The sequence below is a fragment of the Solenopsis invicta genome, chromosome 12, assembly GCF_016802725.1.
Source record: "Solenopsis invicta isolate M01_SB chromosome 12, UNIL_Sinv_3.0, whole genome shotgun sequence".
In the NCBI taxonomy this organism is placed as follows: Eukaryota; Metazoa; Arthropoda; class Insecta; order Hymenoptera; family Formicidae; genus Solenopsis; species Solenopsis invicta.
In genome coordinates, this window is record NC_052675.1 from 5,050,856 (window position 1) to 5,076,192 (window position 25,337).

General features: G+C 33.6%; 2 protein-coding genes across 3 annotated transcripts in view; both read left to right on the forward strand.

Moving 5' to 3' along the window:
- Positions 1-25,337, forward strand: part of LOC105199864 (UDP-glycosyltransferase UGT5) — a 187,387-nt gene that overhangs the window by 48,965 nt on the left and 113,085 nt on the right. The window lies entirely within an intron of this gene.
- On the forward strand, positions 22,073-22,558 carry LOC120359284. Its single transcript, XM_039456255.1, has 2 exons — positions 22,073-22,268; positions 22,321-22,558. Exons 1-2 carry the CDS (start codon positions 22,077-22,079, stop codon positions 22,450-22,452), a joined length of 324 nt encoding a protein of 107 aa, XP_039312189.1. The 5' UTR covers positions 22,073-22,076; the 3' UTR covers positions 22,453-22,558.

Consider the following 25,337-nt stretch of genomic DNA (forward strand, 5'->3'; position numbering starts at 1 on the left):
ATATAATTAAAAATAGCGGCCATTGTCAGTTCCAGCAGCTGTTTTCATTTACATGGTTTAACTTCGAACAGGATTTCGACTATAAAAATGTGTTATATGTCACAAAATTGCAGGAAAATTTACTAAAGATTTATTAAAGAATTACAATATAAAGTAAAATATTGAAAAATTTCAAAACGGTGCTTATTAAAATTTTAATTCATTTTTTAACCTCTTTTTAAATTAAGTTGTGTGCAATAAATACTAATTCATATTTTATCCTCTAGAGGTTTATTCTTCAATAAAAGTATCTAATTATCGTACAATTTGGACGAATTGAATTAATTAATCAGTATTTTGCTTGGAATATCAAAAAACTGATTCTGAGAAAAACGCGTTTAAAGTTAAACTGAATATTAGATAAAATTAGTTACAAACTTGTTATTATCCACTGTTATTGATCAAAAATGTGCGTTGTAGGTCGGTGCTGTTCTCTATATATGTATATGAAGAAAAGCGGAAATTTTTATTACAAGCATTTAAATTAGCTGAATAATCGGACTTTATGCGGTCGTGACGCATCAATGCATCGTTGCGGTTAGCAAGCAATCTTTTCAAATAACTCGATTACTATAAAATTGTTTTACAAATCATCTACACACATTAGAGATATAGAAAATTTAAAAAAAAGGAAGTTAATTTTTTAGTACAAGAGATCCGTCAAATGTCTATGACACAAGTTCGGACAGGGACATTTTTCTAACCTTTACAAAAAAAATATTTATTTTGGAATGCTAAAAAACCGTTTTCTTAACGTTAAATAAAATAAAAATGTTTTTAAAGTTAAAAAAATCTTTCCTAAAAATTTTTTCTGGAAATTTTGAAGCGGTCACCCATCCAAGTTATTTATATAAATAATATACTTTAATTATATGTTTCATCTTATTAATACCATATATTGACTTGATATACATACAGGGTGAGTCATTTTAATCTATGGACCCGAATATCTTCCAAATAACGGTATCTACAAAAAAATGGTTTAGATAAAAGTTGACCAGGACAGAGGGGGTCATTCAATTGTACCATTCGTTTTGACCTTGAGGTCAATTTTGAAGGTTATTTTAAGGTCACAATGGTTTTTTTAAATGGGACACCCTATTTTTGACTGCGGATTTCGAAAGAGCGGAAAATTTTACATCAAACTTGTCTTATGAAAAAATTGTTTTTGCGACCTAGGAAAGGTCAAAAATGAAGGTGAAATGCCTGAAAAACGATCTGGTGTACTTTTTCTGAAATGACGTGGTTTTCTGGGTAACACAAATGTGCATAATGCTTAAACAAAGTCAATGAATTGTAAAAATGTTAATCACTTTGACTAGCTTGACCTTGAGGTCAATTTTCAAGGTTGTTTGAGGCTCATAACGCATTTTTTGATTAGTAAACCCTATTTTTGACCGCAGAACCTGTTTGTTGACAATGGGCTCTTAAATAATGGCACTTTTTACATGAGCATAGGGATTTTTTAGTTTTTCGACCTGACCTTTTGAAGTTCATATCAAGATCAAAAGCACTTTCATCTTACTTTTAGAGTTACCCAGAAACAACGACGTGGACGTAGTAAGTTTTGTTTCCTTTAAGGTGCTTGATTATCGTGAGTCCCCTTGCCTCTCATGTCGGGGTGCTTGATTATCGTGAGTCCCCTTGCCTCTCACGTCGGGGTGCTTGATTATCGCGAGTCCCCTCGCCTCTCACTGACACTGTAATTTAAATGAATTACCCACGTAGTAATTGTTCAAAATTACCTCCGTTGGCTTCGAGGTATAACTGCAATCTGTTTTGAAAACTATCCACAGTTCTAAGCAGGGTAGCTCTAGGAATGGCTGCACAAGCTCTACGAATGCGGTCCATAAAATCATCTCTTGTGGTTGGTCGTTCAGCAAAAACAACATTTTTCAAGTATCCCCATAAAAAGAAATCAGGCGACGTCAAATCTGGTGAGCAAGGAGGCCATTCAACTGGACCCCTTCGTCCAATCCATCTGTCATTGTAACTGGCATTTAAAAAGGCACGTACAATGAGTGCATAATGCGGTGCAGCACCATCTTGTTGAAGCCACATTCTTGCTCTTGTTGCTAAGTCAACATCTTCTAATAAGCCTGGTAAGTGATCTCTTAGCAACGATAAGTAACTGTGTCTATCAACGTTCTCTTCAAAAAAATAAGGTCCAATCAAATAACCATTTACAATGCCGCACCACACCATAATACTCCATCGATTTTGATGATCTATTGGCCTATACCAGTGGGGATTAACATCTGACCAATAATGGCAGTTATGTCTATTAAGTTGTCCGTCACTATAAAATTTAGCCTCATCTGAGAAAAGCACATACCTAAAAAAATTAGGATTATCGTGTAACATTTGTAAAGCCCACTGGCAAAAAGCAATACGCATCAGATGATGATTAGGCTGTAAAGCCTGCGTAAGAGTGATGTGGAAAGGGTGATAATTTAGAGCTCTTAAAATTCTAACAACAGTTCTTTGTGGTATACTTATTTCCCTTTCAATCTGGCGAGTACTAACATGAGGATTAAGGTGAAGTACCCTATGATCAGAAAGTACCGGGAATTTTTTATTTAAAAGTACCGCGCATGCGGGAACCGGTTTATTTTTCTTTCTTATGTTGGTACGACCTTAAGACGCACATCTGTCAGGTTTTAGTGCCATCCGATCATTAGTGTCTGCCTGGCGTTTGTTTACATCAGTCAACTTTTTTCATTTTGCCGCATTTTACCATGAATAATTTTGTTGAACAAAGAGTTTGTTTGAAATTTTGTGTTGCGAACGAAATTTCGTGTGCCGATGCACTGAAAATGTTGCAAAAAGCATTTTGCGAATCTGCTCTATCAAAAACAAGAGCATACGAGTGGTATAAAGACTTTAAAAGTGGTCGTACAGTGGTGGAAGATTTCCCTCGTTCCGGACGTCTATCGACGTCGAACACCGATGAAAACGTGAAGAAAGTGAAAGAAATGGTGCTTGAAAATCGTCATACCAGCTTAAGAGAGATGTCTAGTGAACTTGGCATTGCATATGGAACGGCACAGCATATTGTGGTTGATGTTTTGGGTATGAGACGCGTGGCAGCCAGGCTCGTTCCGAAGGATCTGAATTTCTTGCAAAAACACCACCGAAAGACAGTTGCTGAAGAGATGATTTCTGAAGCCCAAAGTGATCTAACCTTCATGAAACGGATAATTACGGGCGACGAGACATGGGTCTATGAATTTGACATGGAAACAAAGCAACAATCGTCCGAGTGGCGCTTCGAAGACGAGCCGAAACCGAAAAAACCGCGTCAAAGCCGCTCAAAAGTGAAGGTGATGTTGACTGTTTACTTCGATTGCCAAGGCGTTGTGCACTATGAGTACCTTCCACCGGGCCAGACAGTCAACAAAGAATATTATTTATCCGTTTTGAAGCGTTTGAGAGATGCTGTACGTCGCAAACGGCCGGAAATGTGGGCCGACAATTCTTGGATTTTGCATGATGATAACGCACCATCGCATCGAGCCCGAATTGTACTGAATTATTTGACCAAACATCAAGTAAATACCATCAAACAAGCACCGTATTCACCTGATATGGCCCCGTGCGACTTTTTTTTGTTCCCCAAGTTGAAGTTGCCACTTCGTGGAAAGAGATTTCAGTCGATCGAGGAGATCAAAGAGAATGCGACGAGGGAACTAAAGGCCATCCCTTCGTCGGCCTACCAGGGATGCATGGAGGACTGGGTCAAGCGTTGGCACATGTGTGTTGCTTCAGATGGATCATATTTTGAAGGAGATAAAATAAATTTACCTGAAATTTAACTCTATTTTGTTTTATTTAAAAATTTCCGGTACTTTCTGATCATAGGGTATTGCTAAAATAGTTACAGCTCGCGCATCATTTTCCTCATATTCATGATGTTGACGTTGACGAACAAGATGTCCATTGCGAGCTCTTTGGACTAAACTACGTATTGTCATATCAGTTGGATGTCGCCTTTCAGGAAAACGTTGAGTATAAAGCCTTGATGCTGCATTGTAATTGCTATGACACTTCCCTAAAACTAATATAATATCAACAATCTCATTAGGACTATAATCAGCCATTTTGGAAAGGTAACTTGTGAATGTAATTACCTACATACTCTGTATGTATGTTTGGAATTTTTAAATTTAAGCAACTTTAAATAGTAAATTTTTCAATTATGCAGAAGTGAGTAAGAAAGAAAAGGAATAAAACTCTATTATAACAATAATTATAAATCTTAAATCAAACGTAATTGTAATTTAGTTTTTTTCAATCGTTGATTATTAGCATTAGGTATCGCAGTACTGTCAGCTACTTGCAACTTTCGGCCGGATTCTTCGACGCACGCCTATTGCTCCCCTCCCACCGCTCGTGCCTTAGCAACGGCGCCGTCCGACGGCGTAACTAAGGAGCGCGATACATCGTCTCAGGACCGTAAGTTACGCCGTCCGGCGGCGCCGTTGCTAAGGCGCGAGCGGTAGGAGGGGAACAATAGGCGTGCGTCGAAGAATCCGGCCGAAAGTTGCAAGTAGTAATGTTTAAGCATTATGCACATTTGTGTTACCCAGAAAACCACGTCATTTCAGAAAAAGTACACCAGATCGTTTTTCAGGCATTTCACCTTCATTTTGACCTTTCCAAGGTCGCCAAAACAATTTTTTCATAAGACAAGTTTGATGTAAAATTTTCCACTCTTTCGGAATCCGCAGTCAAAAATAGGGTGTCCCATTTAAAAAAACCATCGTGACCTTGAAATAACCTTCAAAATTGACCTCAAGGTCAAAACCAATGGTACAATTGAATGACTCCCTCTGTCCTGGTCAACTTTTATCTAAACCATTTTTTTGTAGATACCGTTATTTGGAAGATATTTGGGTCCATAGATTAAAATGACTCACCCTGTATATTAACAAAGAATGTTCACAGATCACCACCAAGCATTAGTTCGCAGCGGTTTTACAGATCAAACAACGTTTGGCGAGGTTACAACTTGGATGGCTGCTTGAAATTCCGAAAAAAAAGTACTCAAGAAATATTCTCGTTTTTTTTTTACTTTAAATAACATTTTTATTTTAATCGACATATATTAAGAAAACGGTTTTTTATAATATTAAAATAAATATTTATAAATAAATTTTTTTTTGTAAGAAAAAATATTTTGGGGAATGTGACATGATAGAGCGATTTCATTTACGGAATTATTTTCAGCGACAAAAAATATATTGTAAGAATCAGTTTGTCTGGATTGCAGTCTAAAATTTGTTTAATGTATTAATTTAGTTCCATTTTAATCCATTGCGTCCTAAAGTGGACGGTTTTAGGAAGTCCATAATGGTAACACTGGATGTTTTTAAAACGTTTTTAAGATATCCATGGATCTAAACTTTGAATATGTCCAAAACGTCCAATATGTACGTTTTAAGTATGTTTTTAAAATGTCACTGTGCTGTCTGGGTAGGTGTACTAGTACAGAACAAGTTGGGATCATAGCTCATATTAAAAAAAATGGACTTGTTTAGTTTTTGTAAGAAATCCTTCAATTGCAATAACTGCGTGAATTATAACTGTCTCTTTGTTGTGAGACTAATGATCACTTGTTAACATTTCTATCTGCGCTATATCCACTTACACATAATATTATAACTATATGATAGCAGTCTTGTTTAAATTTCATTTTCTACCGTTTATACTTACAGTTGGGCACGTTCCCGTATTTCAGGTAATGTCACTGAAACTATGTCGCAAGTTGGTCAGACGCTACGATCGATCGCTTTAATTTCATTATTTCCTTTCGTGACTCTGTATACCTTGATCTCCTTCCTTTCCGCCCTCGTTTCTCCTGCTTTTACTCGCTTGTATTTGAAGCTACTTTCGTACTTTTCGTGTTTTCTTCTCTCCTCTCTTTTTTCTTCGCGCATCCTTCGAGATCGTGCTCGTAATTTCTTTTTTCAATCTTTTATACAACACTATAAAGTTAGGTGCATTACATCACGGGAGCTACAAAATTCTTGGACGAGAAGAATCACTTCTTACTTACGCCTTAATTGCAATATCGATCGCGTTAAAAAGTACGCATCTTTTTTTTATGAATACATAAGTTCTTTCTTTATCTTGTAGAATATCAAATGTTTCGACATGGTTTAGAAGATTCTTAAATAAAGATGTACTCCTAAGGACTTTGATTCTGTCCATGGGCAAATTTTCCAAACTGAGAAGTCGCTACCTTTCTACATACTTACAGTTCATGATTAACGTAACAACCAATAAGCTCTAGTCGTTTCATTAATCATGAACTGCGAGTATGTAGAAAGTGGTGACTTTTCAGTTTGGAAAATTTCCCCATGGACAGAATCAAAGTCCTTGGGTGTACACTGAAAAAAGTGTTCTTATTATATCATTGAGATGTACACGCACCGGCATAAATGGTGTCTCTCCGCGTGACGCTCGGCTGCCGCACACATGCGAGCTACGCGAGGCGCGCACGTACGTGTTTCGTGGCAGCGCGGCGGAGGTTGGGGTGCTGGCAGAAAGTAGTGGGGGGCGTTTCGATACCGCATCTTCCTCGCTCGACAATGGATCGAGAGAGAAGACACGGAATCGCGGCGCTCAAGAAACTGACAGAAATGGTATCCCTTGCGCCTATACGGCTGGTATACGAGATACCGCGGTTCGTCGCGCGCTGTTGTAATTTTTAATTGCATAAAGAAATTTACTCGGATACGAATATTTGTTTGAAAAATAATGTAAGTAGAATTACGATTTTTAATAATAAATTAAAATTATGTCATCACGGCAATACAGCACTTATACGAAGAAAAAAATTTTCTTCATCTAAGCAAATTATGTTAGTTTAAGATTATAAATTCTTCCAAGAAGATTTTATATTGTTGCTTATATATGAAACAATGAATTGTTGAATTGACATTTAATTTTTTTCTGTACAATAATAAATTAAAATTATGTCATCACGGCAATATATTTTAGCTTCAATTTGTAGGACTATTACTTTACGTAGAGACATAATTTCTGTCAGTTTCTCGAGCGCCGCGATTCCGTGTCTTCTCTCTCGATCCATTGTCGAGCGAGGAAGATGCGGTATCGAAACGCCCCCCACTACTTTCTGCCGTCACCCCGACCTCCGCTGCGCTGCCAAGAAACACGTACGTGCGCGCCTCGCGTAGCTCGCGTGTGTACGGCAGCCGAGCGTCAGCGCGGAGAGACACCATTTATGCCGGTGCGTGTACATGATAGAGTACATTTTTGAAGGATCTAACAGAATTTTTGCTTATTGACTAACTGGACTTGATATGTTATTGCAAATACATTTGAAAGATTGAATTATAAAGATTTCAATAATTATTACTGTATGCTCCGATAATCGAATTGGTATGATGTCTGTCACAGAAAGAAATTCCATTTGAATCCTTGACAGGATGATATTTTTCGCAATAAGTTCTTTAGGTTTTTAACTTTTGCTTATAGCATTATTATTAAATTTGAAGATCAAATTAATTTGAGATATTATTTTTAGCTTTAGTTTGTGATTGCATTTTAAGTTAAATCGAACAACCATATCGGTAGTTTATAGAACTACTAAAGTACATTTAATAATTGATATGAAAATATTACTAAGCGCCGAGATTCGTTTTGTTCAAAAAATTGTGTTTATTTCCTCTTATTGTGTTATTCACACTGTTTAACGTTATCCAGTTTATTATTATATAAAGATTTTATTATCATTTTCCAATTAGATCTTTATATAAAAACCCCAAGTAGAAATATTTTTAATTCTCCTTAATATTATAATTATACAACTTTAGTGAAAAATGTTAACTTATATTTTTTTTATTTATCTGAAATTTTGTTACTTGTATTATTTTTTATTAATTGTCAGCATTACGAGGTAATATTAGTATATACGTCGCACATAACAAAAACTTAATTTCTTAAGTATTATTTATTATGTTTAAGGAAAATGAATTATACCAATAAAAACTTCTCAGGCAATATTATGACGTCTTAAAAACAACAAAAAAACATGTTAAATTTCATAAGACATCTTACAAATTATTGAAAAGGTATCAATGAGACATTTTTAAAGGGCGTCTTATGATTCGATTATTTACGTTTGTGAATTTATAGACATTTTGATTTGTCATTGACGGTTTTTTAACGTTTTTATTTTTTGATTAACGATGCCTTATTTAAGTAATTTGAGGTAAATAATATTCTGAGCGCAAATAATATTCTGACAATATTATAAGTTCGAAGTTATCTTTACTTGCATAAGCTTGCAAATATAAGGCGTTCAAGGCCTAAAGAATATGTAATTTTAAAGGCAGGAGTAAATGGTTAACCATATCGGCATGTATAATATGAGCGTTTCATAAATAATATGATATGTGCATCTTTGGATTGTATCAAAATATTGATAGTGTAATTTTTGATAATGCCTGTATATTTTTTGTAGAAAATGTAATAATGCGGCTTTCGCAATTAAACTCCAAATTTACGAGCAACATACACTCAACAACAAAATTATAGCATCATCTATTTTGATTCCCAAAAATAGGCGAAATTCAAGAGAGTGTAACTTATATCGTAAAAAAATGTTCAAAAAAGTATTTTAAAGCTTGAGTTTCAAGAATGGTAATTCATTAAATGATTTATAGATTGTTTACAAAGTTACACGGATTCAAATGGGGATACGTCAAATCTCAAAATTCTTACCAACTTTGCAAAGTTTCACAACGTGAAATAAAAATCGCACACAATTGCAATTTACAGCGTTTGAAAGCGTGAATCTTTACCTTTAATTTGCAATAGCAGTCAACGTTTTAATGCCGAACGCTACGCCACTAACTTTTCTTTATTTTTTATATTTTATATATATATATTTCTTTTTTTTTTTAGTTTGCCTGAATATTGCAACTTACGGCTTTACTGTAGTAAATATTTGAGTGAATATTACGCACCTATAAAATTTTAATAAAATTGGTGATGCCCGACTGCTGGATTCTCCTTATTAAATTCGATTTCTGATTAAGGTGTTATTTTTCACAATAAATTTTTTATAATTTTTTTTAATTAAGAAAAGGGTAGAGGGGGGAGTCTTATAAATGCTTGTTAGCATAAATTATTAAATTGTATGTCAATAATGTGTTACATTGTAGATTCCGGCTTTATGTAATTGTATTTTAAAAATCGACAAAATATTCGACGCGCAGTTTGCATGATTTGGAGATTGTAATAATAAAACTATTATATACACACGAACATTTAGTATCGGTTTGCATTGGCATTATTTTGTTACATTTCTAATTTAATTTTTTTGAGCCAAATTCTTTTCAATTTATTTAAGCAATAATGCATAACAAAAGATAATAGTAACAATAATAATAATAGTAATAATTGTAACAGTTGTAATGGTAGTGGTGTTAGTAATAGTAATAATAACAGTAATAATGATAATAGAATTCTAGATAAATGAAAGAAACAGCAATAATGACAATAGGATTCTAAATGAATGAAAAAATAAGTGTCTACTTCTTTCAATAAAAGCTGTGCAAAGAAATAGCACGTTTTATAGATTTATTTACGAAGTACGTGTAATGACGTAAAAAAAAATTATTTTGTTTTGACATATGTTGTAAGAAAAAATTACGTATGATTTCTTAGTTTTAATGTTATTATCTGGGATAAATAATAACAAGAAGCAATCTTCAGTAGTATAATAGTAAATACCATTCCACCATTGAAAGTCATTGTCCCTATGTCGTTAATTGATACTAGGCTGGTATTACCATTTAGTACTAAAACAATATTGAATTCTAATACAGGCACATTGATAATCGACATTACGCTAGACTTATTGAACCAATATTGGCCTGCCAGTACCGAAATTTCAGCACCCATATTGGGCCAACATTGGGCCGTTTGTAAATTCTCATTTGGGTTAGTATAAGGCGATCTTGCGCTGCGCGTTTACTTGGCACAAGACACTACCATGTCTCTTAATAATACATCTAGTATATAGCAATACTATCATTAGATAGGACACAGCAGAATTTGTATGTGGGGCATTCCACGTGAAAGGAGTCCACCTAAAAATAAATTGTTTGGGATTTTTTAAATGATATTGAAAACATGTTAGTGGACGTATTGTATAAGGTTAATAATAAAAAAAATAAGCTTTATATGCTTTGGATCAAAGATATTGAAAGCTATCGTTTAAATAAAAAAAAATGTTTTTCTTTTTTTAACATTTGTAGCTAAAATTAAAAAATTTTAGAGACATGATTTTTTTAGGATTTTTTCGGTATTTTCAGATAAAAATATTAATTTTAGTGAGAAAAATTTAATAGTATTGAAAAAATTAATTTTTTTAGTTTTAAATAAAAGAAATGAACAATTTTATCCATTTTTAAAAATCTGAAAAAATTTTCAAAAATACTTCAATACATGTAAAATATCGCATCATAAAGCAAATTTTGGGATCGCAATGAGGTTCTCTCGAAAATAAATATTTTTACCAATATAAAATTATAATTTCAGTCCAAAGCTAGACGATATCAATTTTTATTGGCTAATTATTTAGTATTACGTAAATAATATATTTTTAACAAATAATTATTAAATAAAAAATTATATTGAAGTTTGCGTTTTACATTATTCAGAATTATTTATTTTTTTCTGTTTTTTTGGAAAAAAAGTCTTGTTCCTCATCAAAACTGAATTTTTCAAAAATTAATTGATCTTTGCTTGCAGGAATAATTGCGTGATATTTTAATGTACCCGGAATAGTTTTCGCTAATGCGAATTTTGATTCCAAAAATTTACTTAATTTGTCGTGATTTGTTTTTGAACTAAATAAAATTATTGTCTCTTTCATATTATTTTTAGCTCACAGATACAATGCCTCAGCATTAAGGAATACACTTCCTTGCAAACTAGCTTTCCTTGCTAATTGTCTTAAATTTCCACCAATACTTTCACAGGGACCTTTCCCATGTGCTGTAATAAAGAAGTACTATTCGGCCGTGATACCAAAAAAATCTAACGTATGGTAAAGCAAGTTATAATTCTTAAATTATAATTATTAAATTAGAAATTGCTTTAACATGTGCGTGATTTTTTAATATCACAATACTTTTACGCTGTGCAGTGTAAAAGTACACCTTTGTAAGAACAATAACTACAAAATCTTTAATTATGTTGACAGATTTAGGACTTTTTTCACATTTTCTTTATTACCTCAAGGTAGAAGAAATAGCGTCGGACACGGCAATTCCACTAATAAGGTGCTAAAAAAGCATAAAATAAGATAATTCAATTTTAGCTTTACAATTTTATAAATTTTGCCGTTTAATACATAAAAATTGTATTATTTAGTTAAAAAATTTATTTTATAGTTAACTCTTTTCTCCCGGTGCAGTGAATTCTGCTATTATTGCCTATTGTGCTAATTTTAGAGTCCAATTTCTCAAAGGCCTTTAAAAATTATGTGTAAGAACATTAATTATTACAAAATACGAAACAGTATTATTAAAACTGCTATATCATTTGAAGACACTTTCTAGTTTGTATTGATGGTTACAAAGTTTTATTTTTAACTGTTGTTTAAAAAATATTATCTAAAAATAAAATAGTATACACTATTGATAACTTTCTTCTACGTTTTTAGTTTTGTACAAAAGTTAATTGAGGAATCTAATAATTCTTGTAAGTTATATGTACCAAAATGTGTTTACACACACGCACACACACACACACACACACACACACACACACACACACACACACACAAACATACACACACACGCGCGCGCACGCGCGCGCGCACGCACACACACACATAATGTATTTGAAATATTACAGACACATCAAGACTAATGTTTCTTATAGTGAAAGTACGTGCAATGAGGAAATTTAGTATTATTATCTTGAAATTCTAGTATATTTAACAGAGAGAAGATTCATTACGTGTTCATTTGGTAATTTCTATAAGACTTTATGATTCATTTATTTTCCAATAAATATACCAATAAATATTTAATCCATTAGAATTTCAATATAATGCGTAATTGTGATATTATCAATAAATTTTTTTGCTCTTTTTTTTGATCTCTGTGATATCAAAATCCCTCTAGAAAAGCCGTTCGATTCTTGTAATGTTATCTTTTACTGCACGTCATACGACGGCGAATAACATCTATTCGTGCGCATCGCGGTGCACAGGGGATTTTATATCGCGCGTGATTTACCACATGCGGCGGCGACGACGGAAATCTCAGAGCGTGCGGAGCTCACGGTGGAAGATCCCTCGTTCCCCAATTTTTCGTCACTGGGGTATTTCTCTCGTGCGCGCTTCGCGCAAAAATTCCACGCCGATAGATATCCCTTGTCACGTGCGCGTCGGGAGATGATACGGAGGATGCATCGAGAGTGCGAAACCTCGAGATGCGGCGGCACTCGGCGTCAAAAGAGGCACATCCTTTCGACACGGTGCGTGGATATATTCGCGCGCGTTATACGGATGTAATGTAAACCCCTCGCAAATATCAGCGTATATCCGTGGACTCTACCCATTCCCTCCCTTTCCTCGCCGATAGACGAATGTTAGCGGTAATGGAATTTGACATTAGGATCGACGCTAGAGATGCCCCGCCGCGCTGACTCTCGTACGGGAAGAGCGAATACAGACAGCCACGAAAGAGGACGAACGACTTTTATCGCGAATATTGGCGACCGTAGAAAATTCCTACCGTCGAAGGTTCGACACTGACTGCGATAGATAACGTCGCGCATGTGCATGACTTTTTGTGGAAGTTGTAGGAAATGTAATAAGACGCAAAGATATGATATTAATCATGTCGATGAAAATGTTTTTATTTCGCTTTTATATTTTTGCTGAGTTTTAGGGGCGTTAATAAATCACAATCAAAATAAATCTGACAATATGATATCAACGAATGTTAATTAAGCATTCCAAGCTCGGCGAGAAATATTGCTTCTTTCGCATTAATTATGGACAATTGCATTAGTATTAGTCGTAAATATAATGTAATCTTAGTATACATCATATATAAAATACGAAGGTTGACAAAATTACATTAGCAAATATTTATACTCGTATATATGCACTGTAAAATGTTGCACATGTATATTAAATACAATTATTATAGTGTAACTTTGGGTAATTTTGGGATTCATTAAAGGTGAATATTTTATATCATTTTATTTCATGAAAAGTTACAATTTACAAATGAAATTATCTTTAATATTTATAATAATTAACAATTTACAGAAATGAATTTACAAGAGAAAGTTGAGTTTATACATAAATATTTAGTTAATAATTTGCCAAAGAATGCCGTACAATTTTTCTTAATATGTATGTACGTATGAGAAAGTGTAAATATGTATGTGAATATATTTTTACAAGTAGTGATAAAAAAATAGAGAAAATTCACGAATACTGCCACACCTCTTCATTTTCGAATAATATTTTTTACACAAAAACTAAAAGTAAAATTTTATGATCATAAATACAAACTACAAAATGTTTGATTATTGTAACAATAAAATGGATTTCTCAGTATATATATTCACTATTGCTTAAACTATGCAATTTTCAAGTGAAAGTCGTGCAAATTTTACTTTGTGGATAGGACAGTGTACTTATTAGCCCTCAGTGAATTACTAATATTTATTTTAACCAAAATTATTTATTTCGAGGCACGAGTGAAAACGTGTGTACATCGAGACTTATAAAGGCACGAACCGCTCGAATCAGTTATTTCGAGCGACAAATATTTGTCGCTCTTACTCTAGCGGCAAAAATTTTGTAGATGGAACAGTTCCGACTACAAGCGTTTGACGCTGAATACTCTGCGATGTGAAAAGTGCTGCCGCAAAGTCAATATCACAATACATAACCTTTATTTCGGAAGATAGTTTGTTTTTTTAATAAGCTCATGTAACCTAAGATCCGAATTTATAGTCGTTTCTCAGATTTCAAAATAAGTTTGAGAACGTCTATGAATTCGGAACTGTACAAGAGATTCACGACGTTTTACTGTTTTTTAAAGTTGAAAATTCTTCGTCGCAACTGATCGAACATCATTTAGAAAAACCTATACAACAATCTACAAACAAAAATGTAGAAGTAAGTATATATATGTATATAATATGTCCTTTTGCAGCATGAAATAATTGTTTCGTTATTGTTTTCAATTGTGATTAATGTGTTTCAGATAAACGTAGTTTCAACTTGTGGCTGAAACCATATGCAACATGAATGATATTTATAAATACAAGTGCCTTGAAGGCTTCAATCAGTTGCCACTTGGATAAAAATGATTATTTTTATCAAATATGTAGTAAGTAAAATTCGTATAAATGATTATTATTTTATTTAAAAGCATTTCCTATATTATTTTGTAATAATTTGTAACAGATGAAACTATATTAAGGCGAAGTTTAATTGACAATTCAGAAGTTTTCCATCAATAGCACCGGTACAGTGAGGAAAATTGCATCGTTGATCAAAATCTGCTGCAATATTTTGCCAATCTTCTTTTGATAAAGGTGGAAGGACAATTGGGCATAACTCGTTCTAAATTATTTTGCATGTTTCAGATATAATATTGTTTACTGTTGTACATTTTAATAAGTGTTGATAAGATATTGATACCATTGAGTCGCCAGAAGCCAAATATTTATGTGTGTAATATTAAAACAGTTGAAAATATAATAAAGTTTTAAATATATATATATATAGTTTTTTGTTTTTAATATATATCTATATACAAGGTGTATCAGTAGAATCTGGACAATTTTCAAATTAAAATTTTTGTCATGTAATAACTTGTGAGTCGGCAACTAGATAGCATTCCAGTAAGCCTCAAGCATTGGGAACAAAAACATAACTTTGTCATGGCCGAGCTGGTTAAGCAGTGTCCAGAATATAACCGGAGAGCCGTGCTTGTTAAAATCTTTGCGCGGGACGTACCGTGTCCGGAATAATAAAGTTCTCCGATTACCCGAAATCGACAGTTTACGACATTATTCATCGCTATACTGTTTTTAATGGGTCTGAAGAAGGTTCTTAGATGGCCACTTAGTGCAGAATCGGCTCTTCAAAAACATGAAAATGTGTCGGAGTAAGGCATTTTGGCCTGCTAACAGCCTGGACTTTATCCGCTGAATTATTTCGTATGCTACGTGTTTGAGGAACACTCGAACAAGATTTGACATCCTAAAGTTGCATCGCTGAAAGCCACTATTGAGGCATCGTTTGCGTGTATAGTAAAGAAATTTTTGACAAAGGCATGCGCGCGCTTCCGACCCAAAATTGAAGCAATCATCGAAGTTAGGGGGGGGGGCTATGTAGAATAAAATTGTTTTTTAAGAACGCCCTAACCTAAATATAAAAATGTTTTTCTTACGATTATTATTTTTTATCAAAATAAATGATTCTGAAAACTCACAAAGAATTTTTTCGGATTTTACTCGTACACCCTGTACATATATGTGTGTGTGTGTGTGCGTGTGCGTGTCGTGTGCGTGTGCGTGTGCGTGTGTGTGTGTGTGTGTGTGTGTGTGGGTGTGGGTGTGGGTGTGGGTGTGGGTGTGGGTGTGGGCGTGGGTGTGGGTGTGGGTGTGAATGTGAGTGTGATTGTGGGTGTGGGTGCGTGCGTGCGTGCGTGCGTGTGTGTGCGTGTGTGTATACACATATATCATCTTGCATTGTAAAAAAAAATGCAATAATAGCAAGAACATTATTATTTTGTTACTTAATTTCACATTCCCAAATTATTTTATTACAATTTAATAATTATTTATAATATTTCTTTCTTCTCGAAGCCATTATTAATAACTGTTTAATAAAATGCAAAGTGTGTTTAACAAAACGTCAATACTTAAATCGTTACAGTGATACAGGCAGTACGAATCTGTCGCTTTCAATTATCATATTTGTTGTTTCTTATAGCGTTTTTCATTGGAAAAACTAGTGCGCATTCGCCGCTGGCGATTGGACGTTTCAGTGCGCGCGAAAACGGTGCGCCAATCACCAGCGACAAGTGCTCACTAGTTTTCCCAATGAAAAACGCTATTAGCTTTTTTCATGTACACCCATGGAATTTGATTCTGTCCATGGGAAAATTTTCTAAATTGAGAAGTCACCACTTTCTATATACTCGCAGTTTATGATTAATGTAACAATTAAATTTTATTGGTCATTACGTTAATCATAAACTGTAAGTATGTAGAAAGGTAGCGACTTCTTAGTTTAAAAAATTTCCCCATGGACAGAATCAAATTCCGTGGGTGTACAACAGTTGTCGCTAAAACAATTCAGCGACAAAAAGCATCACGTGACCATTTTTGTTGCTCGAATGGCCTGTTCGAGCAGTTCATGAAAATGCACTTTCAGCCAGGTGCGAGACTTAGAGCGTGTGAGTGTGTGTGTGAGTTAGTGTGAGTGAACCATAGCCATATAAAGATAGACCCAGCGTTAGCTGTATACAGGTGAAGTTGACAGAACGGTGCGAGAGGCAAAATGCAGGGAAGTCTTTTTTTGTTTGATTTTCTAGTTAGTTGTCTTTTATTTTTAAGAAGGTCTATCAATAATGCGCGCGTATATTTCTAAGAAATGTGTCTTTGGACTATAACTTTATCATACATGTTTAAATTTGTTAAATATGGTATCTCACACAGCAATGAATCTCCTTAGGATATCCTATTTTGATCAGATTGATCCTATTCTGATCCAAAATGTAAAATCATCCATAGGATGTCTTTAGGACATTTGTAATTGCCAATTAAAGTTCTTAGTATATCTTATTCTGATCTGAGAAAAAAAATTTTTTTATTACTAATGATATACAAATCCTAACAGCATAAAACGTTCTCAGGACAATCCTGAATCCATTCTGAATGTCTAGGGACGTGAATAGGATAGGTTTAGAGTGTTACAATATCTCATGAACGTCCTTAGGACGTCCCTACGAGGTTTGCCGTCTGGATTAAAAACACGTCAAACGCGTATGATTTTGATAACTCCTATGATTTTTTCATCTGCGGGATTATTCTATTGAGCTATATGTATAGTAAATACTTAAGTTTCTGAATAGTATATATTAACTATTTAAAACTTGTGCTTTTGCTTTTTTGATTTGAAAGCTGGAAATTTCTATCTTAAACACAGTACTATTGAGAAAAATAAATATTATCGATAGACAAAATAAGTCTATGGATGAAAAAACCTCGATTTACATCCCAATAAGCAAACAATATTTCTAAATGTTTTTTAAATGTTTTTTAAATAATTTTTGCATATTTAATTTAATTATTGTATTATATTGGCATATACTACTTCTAGTTACATTCTTATTTAAACAAATAACAAAAGTTATTTTAGATGCTGCTTTTGCATTTGTAAAAATCACTGAAAAAACTATAATTTTATATATATTTATATAAATAATACGGTTTAATTATACGGTTCATCTTTTTAATAATATTTATTTACCTAATGTATCAATTATATAAATGTATTAGCATAAAGTATTCACAAATCATCACGAGGGATCCAGTTCGCAACAGTCGTAGAAGTCAAGCATCGTTCACCGCGGTCACAACTTGGATGGGTGATCGCTTGGGAATTTCAGAAAAAAAATTTCCAAGCTTTTTTTTGTGAAAAATGTTTTTTAAAATGTTACAAAAATATTGTTTTGTTCATTGGAATTACGTGGTGCAATAATATTTATGTAAATATTTTAGAAAAATTCATAGAATTAAAAAGTCCTAAAAGTTATTTTAAAACATCCATTGGACATCCTCAGGATTAAATTTGATTATCCAAAGACATCTTGAGGATATCTGAATTATGATATCTTAGGGCTCTACATAGCGGTCATTCAGACATCCACAGGATATCCTTAGGACCTCTTAAGTTTATCTAAGCACATCCTCAGGATATTAGAAATCCCTTGACATACATCCGCAAGATATCTCTGAGATCAAGTTTTGTTATGTGGGATAAGTTTTGATATAAGGTAAATTTTTAATTTTTTAGAAATTTAGAAGAGGAGAGGGATTTCGAGAAAAATGATATTTTCAAAAAATCTGAGCAAACTGTTATAAAGTACACAGAAGTCCATAAAACTTTTATTTGAAACTTTTTTTTATATCTTTTTTCGACGGTATTATCTCAAAAATTAAAAAATCGATTTATTTCAAGAACGTGTTTTACCCTCTTGACAGTCATCTGGGCTTGTATATAAAAATACGTGTCCCATATTTTTATCTGTACTACAACATATTAAAGGCTCGTCAAAATTGGAGGGGGACACTTCCGTAGCGCACGAACAGGTGCGCGTACTATGCGTAAAAAAGTTTTTAATTATTTTTAGAACATGAGAATGTCGGAACATAACGTCATTTTATATCGTTGAATTTGTAATAAAATAAGCTTTATTTTGTATATAAAAAAAATAAAAATTTTGAAAAAAATAAGTATGTGGTAGGGGAAAGTATAAAACAAATTTTTTTAAATATTTTTTGTCACTTTTATAAATTATTTTTTAAACCATTCAACTTTCATTTAGAACATTTTTCTCTATCTCTTACAGTTTTGACGATATACGCTTCAAAAGAAAAAAATTGATTTTTTTAAAAGGGGTGTTTCACCCCCTAAAAGTGCGTATGAGCTTGTATAAAAAGTACGTGTTTTTTATTTTGACCTAAAATACAACATATTCAAAGCTCATCAAAATCGGAGTGTAACACTGGGTAGGTTTGCTTGTTAGAAAATAGATATACACTTGATTACCGACTTCAAGACTATAGAAATTCATCGTAATTGTCAAAAAATTTTTCTAAAAAGAAACATAAAATTTTTAATAATCTTTTTTTTAGAAATAGCATGATGTGCTCTCTAATAACTATTTTTAGACAAAAATTGATAACAAAAATCAAAAGCTTGCATTAATTTCATGATTTCATAACAAATTTTATAATAATTACATGATTTTCAATAATAACAGAAATCCAAATAATATTTGATGATTTCATACGATTTCATTATGATTTCTGGTGATTTCTAATGATTTCATCTAATTTCATGATTACATTTTATTGCAAAATGATTACACGACCATTTCGTAAATATATTTCATAATAATTTCGGGGACACTATCCCACGATTACATTAAGTGGTAAAACCCTTGAAGCCAATTTTCTATTATATATTCTTTTAATTCTTTTTACATATTGCTAGAAATATGAAATTTCAGCTAACATATTTATATTAATATTATAATGGTAGCAAGAAAAGTAGCAACATTCTCACGTATGTATTTGATGCTAATTTATGAGATACAGTTTGTTAAGGAATATCCTTTATCTGCCTCAACACCTCGGATGTTCGAACCGCGACCGTTATCGACGCAATACGCGGTTGTTAATGAATTAAACTCGTAATTTGCGTCACGATCAATTACGAATTACAGAGTTGAATCCGTAATTCGCCTGTTAATTGCATTGTAAATTATAGATTCTTCGTTATAAGCGCGCGTGTGAGCGCGAATGTATGCGTAATTAATCAATTAAGTGCTGCTGCACGCGCGCGCGCATTCGCGCACGCGGAAGATTAGGTGCTCTTGGCAATTCCATTTAGGATCGGAGTCATTTATAACGGCCACGTTACGTGTATTACATGGATGAGTACTCTGTGACCCTGACATTTTTAGTGCAAATTGCCATTTGAATATTTCCTGCATGTGCAGTCGCTATCCACCAGAGCTTTGTAAATTGAACCGTCACAACTTCCAAAGAGATTGTGAAAAAGATGCGACTTCATGGAATGTCAATAATATCATTGGAACAATGCTTTAATTGATTCCAGGCCATAAACTAAATAAATTGATCCTCTTCTCTTTTACTTACACACTTTAACTTTTATTTTTACAAAATTATTCTGGTGAGATAATTTTCTAATCTTGAGATTTTTCATAATTGATTTGTCCAGCTGCATTTTAATAATGTTACGGTTATGCAGTTAAAAGTTATCGAAATTAAAATTTAACTGTAGGTTTCTTAGGTTTATTTTTTTTCTAATTTAAGAAAAATGGTAACGCGACGCAGGAAGCAAAACGGTGCATCTTTATTGTAACAATTTGCATTATCTGAAAATTTCGAAAATTAATGTTATTGGAGTCAATTAAATTTAACTGAGATGTATACACAATTTCAGAACAACACTCTTTTTTTTATTTTTATCAACTAAGTTTGACATATTTTTCTTATAATACTTGATTCTCAAATAAATTTATATAATTTTATTTTTTCAATTCATGACATTATAGTATTATTTAAAAAAAAAACGGAATTTTTAATCATATATTTATACAAGTTTTATACTTTTTTACATTTATAATATAGGACAAGGTTGCCGATATCGCACTGGCTCCTAAATCGCACCACTGATATTGCGTATAAACTCAATTACAGTACTTGTACACTCTTTGCAGGATTATTTGAGAACTACACAACATTATCGTTATCCTTTATTGAACTCAACACGTTAAAAACAATAGAAATTTTGTAATTAATATTTTTAGAAAAATGGTAACTTTATTGCTATTTTTTAACACATTTTGTAGTTTGATTGCAAAAAAGGTAAAATAAATAATCAAAATTTCGATAATTTGTAATGATCACATTATTATTAAAATTAGATTAGCAAAGTTCAAATAACTTTGTACTCTTATTTGTAAATTAAATAAATAAAATTTTACAAAATGCTTTAGTCTCTTAAGTCGCATCATGCCTTAGTTTCTTAAATCGCACCATTGCTTTGATCGTGGCTATAAATATAAAATCAAATATAATAATCATACAAGCATACATTTTAAGGGGATGCTAAAGTGACCGGCGAACTCAATCGAGGTCGGTCTAGACTCTAATGGTCCTGCGACATCTGCGGCCTTCTGTGGAACTAAATGCGACATCTGCGGATCTCTGCAGAACTAAAAATGATAAATATCGATAATACCAACATTTTTATCGACATTTATCATATAAGCGTTGTTTCTCTTCTATTTTCACATGAGCTCTATTAGACAGATACTCTATTTCTTTTTGTTACATAACAAAAAGAGAAGAGAAGTAGTACAATGAAGTACAGCGTTTTATAAAAATTATATGCGTATGATAAACACTTATAGTATTGTGTCATAATTAGATAGTTCAAACGCCTCCGATATTTGGTTATAACTATTCACAGCACGATTTACAGCTGTGGCATTTTGTTATAACAAGCCAGCTCACAAAACGCCTCTGGCAATAATCAAAAATTGTTTATAACTATCCACAGCACGATTTACAGCTGTGGCATTTTGTTATAACAAGCCAGCTCACAAAACGCCTCTGGCAATAATCAAAAATTGTTTATAACTATCCACAGCACGATTTACAGCTGTGGCATTTTGTTATAACAAGCCAGCTCACAAAATGACTCTGGCAATAATCAAAAATTGTTTATAACTATCCACAGCACGATTTACAGCTGTGGCATTTTGTTATAACAAGCCAGCTCACAAAACGCCTCTGGCAGTAATTACAAATGTAATTATAATTAGAACGGTTTACCGGTCTATGGAGCAAGAAACCTTTTGATATCTCATTATAGGTTTCTTACATAACGTAGTTCGTCTTCGCAGACGATACGGCGGCTTCCCGTTGTCCTCCGCTGCCGCTACCGTTGTCGTAGTCGTTCACTAGCTATTATCACCAGCACTAACGACGACGACAACGGCGACGACGACGAGGACGAGGACGACGTTGCCGTTACCGTTGTCGTGGTCGATCACTATTATCACTATCAATGACGACGACGACGACGACGGCGACGGCAACGGCGACGGGTCTCGCGTATCGCGCCCGCATTCTCGATGACGACGACGACGGCAACGGCAATGGCGGCAGCGATGACGACGACGACGGCGACGATGACGATGACGACGACGACGACGACGGCAACGGCGACGGCGACGGCGGTGACGATGACGATGACGACGACGACGGCGACGGCGACGGCGGCGACGCTGCCGCAACCGTTGTCGTGGTCGTTCACTATTCTCACTATCACTGACGACGACAACGACGACGACGATGACGACATCGCCGTCGCCGCTGCCGTGGTCGTCCATTATTATCACTATCACTGGCGACGTCGCCGTCGCCGCTGCCGTGGTCGTCCATTATTATCACTATCACTGGCGACGTCGCTGTCGCCGCTGCCGTGGTCGTCCACTATTATCACTATCACTGACAATGACGACGGTGACGACGTCGCCATTGCCGCTGCCGCTACTGTTGTCATAGTCGTTCACTAGCTATTATCACCAACACTAACGACGACGACGACGGCGACGAGGACGACGTTGCCGTTACCGTTGTCGTAGTCGTCCACTATTCTTATTATCACTGACGACGACAACGACGCTACCGCTACCGTTGTCGTGGTCGCCCACTATTGTGGTACGAACTGACTACTGCCTCTACATTATAACCTCAAACTATTGCGCGGGAACGATACGGTGAATGCGAGTGACCACGAGTGACAACGCGTCACGATGGAGACGTGAAAGAAACAAGAAGGACAGGAAAGAGACAGAGACAGACAGACAGAGAGAGAGAGAGAGAGGGGCGGGGGGAGGAGAAAGAAATGATGCTCAGAAGTACGCGCGGAGTAAATTATCTTAATCCGTACCATGCAACGATAACAACTATATTGTCTGAACGTTTATTTCACTGCGGGTTACTCACGAATACTCAGACGTACGTGTAAAAAGAACTCTACCAGCGACAAACGGCATGAAGCACACCGCAAAGATGCCATCAGATGCCATACTACTAGAGTGGCAGTACACGCTCGCGCGTTGCGGCAGTAGGATTGTAATTTTCATACAAATTGTAGTACAATTCAGACATTCTTGAGAAAATAGTAAAATACTTTTAGCACCTATAGTACCGTTACGAAAAAAGACGTGTCAAGTTGGGCATGTAGCTCTATAGTAAAATGCGTGGCTTATACGCCGAAAGTTTCCAAGTTTGATCCCTTAGGACAATTTTTTTTTTGTAAATCTAGTATTGAAAAAGATAAAGAAATTAAAAAATGCTGTTCTGTTATTAATTAAATTGAAATTGAACACAAAACATATGTAAAAATTGTAACACTTATTCTGACGTTCAAACACTCATTGTTAATTTTCATGGCAAATACATTTTTCGTGTTTTTGAAAAATTTTAATTTGATTGATAATAGAAAAGAATTTTTTAATTTCCTAATATTTTTTTCTAATTACGTACTTAGTGTTAAATATTTAAAAATAGTTTAAAAAATATACGTTACATAACAATTTTAAAAAATCCTACTAACTTTTATATAATTCTACATACATTATAAATAGTTGTTTTTACGGATGTATCAAAAATAATGTTTTTTACAATTATTCATATATATATAAATTAGTGAAGAATGTGACAAATGAAATCACAGATATTGTAAAAATTGTAAAAAAATTATTCTTTATACATACGTACATATAATTATTTATAATGTACGTAGAATTATATAAAAGTTAGTGGGATTTTTTAAAATTGTTACATGTATATTTTAAACTATTTTTAATTATTTAACACTAAGTAAGTCATTTTGAAAAAATATTAGAAAATTTAAAAATGCTCTTCTATTATCAATCGAATTAAAATTTAAAGAGCACGAAATATGTATTTGCCATGAAAATTTACAATGAGTGTTTGAACGTCAAAAGAAGTGTTACAATTTTTACATATGTTCTATGTCCAATTTCCATTTAATTAATACAAATAAAGCATTTTTTAATTTCTTTATTTTTTCAATACTAAATTGTAATATATTTCATACTGCATTATTCTTACAATGGTAATTTTGAAAGAATTAAGCATTTTTGTAAACATGTATATGGATTATATTTATAAGTGCTTCATCCATAACGTAGCTATATTTTTTATCAATTTTTCCTAATTTTGTAAATATATCATGATATAAAATTGATATATATTGTCATAGTTTTGTCAAAATACTATTTTGAAATTACATCGGCAGTTATCAATGCTTTACAAAACATTAATACTTTTACATCTATTTTTCTAAATGTACCTACATAATTGCTGATTAAAATTGTTATGCAAGATTTTATTGTCATATAATATAATAAATGTTGTCCTATCGAGATTTTCCTACTAATATATGTAATATATGTAATATATGTAATATATGTAATATATGTTATATATATATATATATATATATATATATATATATATAAAAGTAAAAAATGTATATAGAATAATACGTCGCTTGCGTGCGCGCGCGCGCGCGCGTTGCAACTCTGATCCGCGACAAGAAAATCTGAAATCGTTTCGCTAAGCTGTGCAGTGTTGCCGGCTTGTGCAGTGTTGCCGGCTTGTAATGAGAGAAATCAAGAACGCTCGAGACAGAAGAGGATAGGTCGAGAAGAATAGACTGCTTAAGAAAGAAAAAGACAGTAGAGCTCCTCACGCATCTTTCTTACTTGACGCTGGGTTGAGAGAGAAAGCATAATGTAACGTAGACTTATGACAACCGCGGTGTCCTCGCCGTTACGGATGTCGATCGAGTACACGTGTATGGTCGACGATAGTTAGCGTGCACGGAGCGCCGTTCTAGGCGCTTTGTTACATCCTATTAGGGTTTTTCTACTAAAAAATATTCTCGTTTTTGTTGGCTATGGGACAAAAATTTTTCAATATTGCGGGGACTCGGCGATCTCTAATCAAAAATTTCATGATTATGTAGTATTCATTCATAAATTTACTACATACAGCGAAATCATAGAACCGGCTATTTAGGCATTCTCGAGAAAATAATAAAATATTTCTAGCACCTATAGTAACATTACGAAGAAGAATTACTAGTTAGTTTGCATGCGTGGAAAAACATTGACTACCCAAGCAGAACAAGGAGTCATCACGACATCAAAATGACATCAAAGTGACTACATAATGATCATTAAAAGTCACTTTTCAATCAATTACGATTCATTTTAATGTCATTTTGACACAATTGTGTCAAATTAGTATGATATAAAAATTATTTTTACAACTTATATATATAACAATTTTTAAAAAATATTAGTAAGTTTATAAACGCTCTTTTATTATCAATTCAATTAAATTTTCTCAAG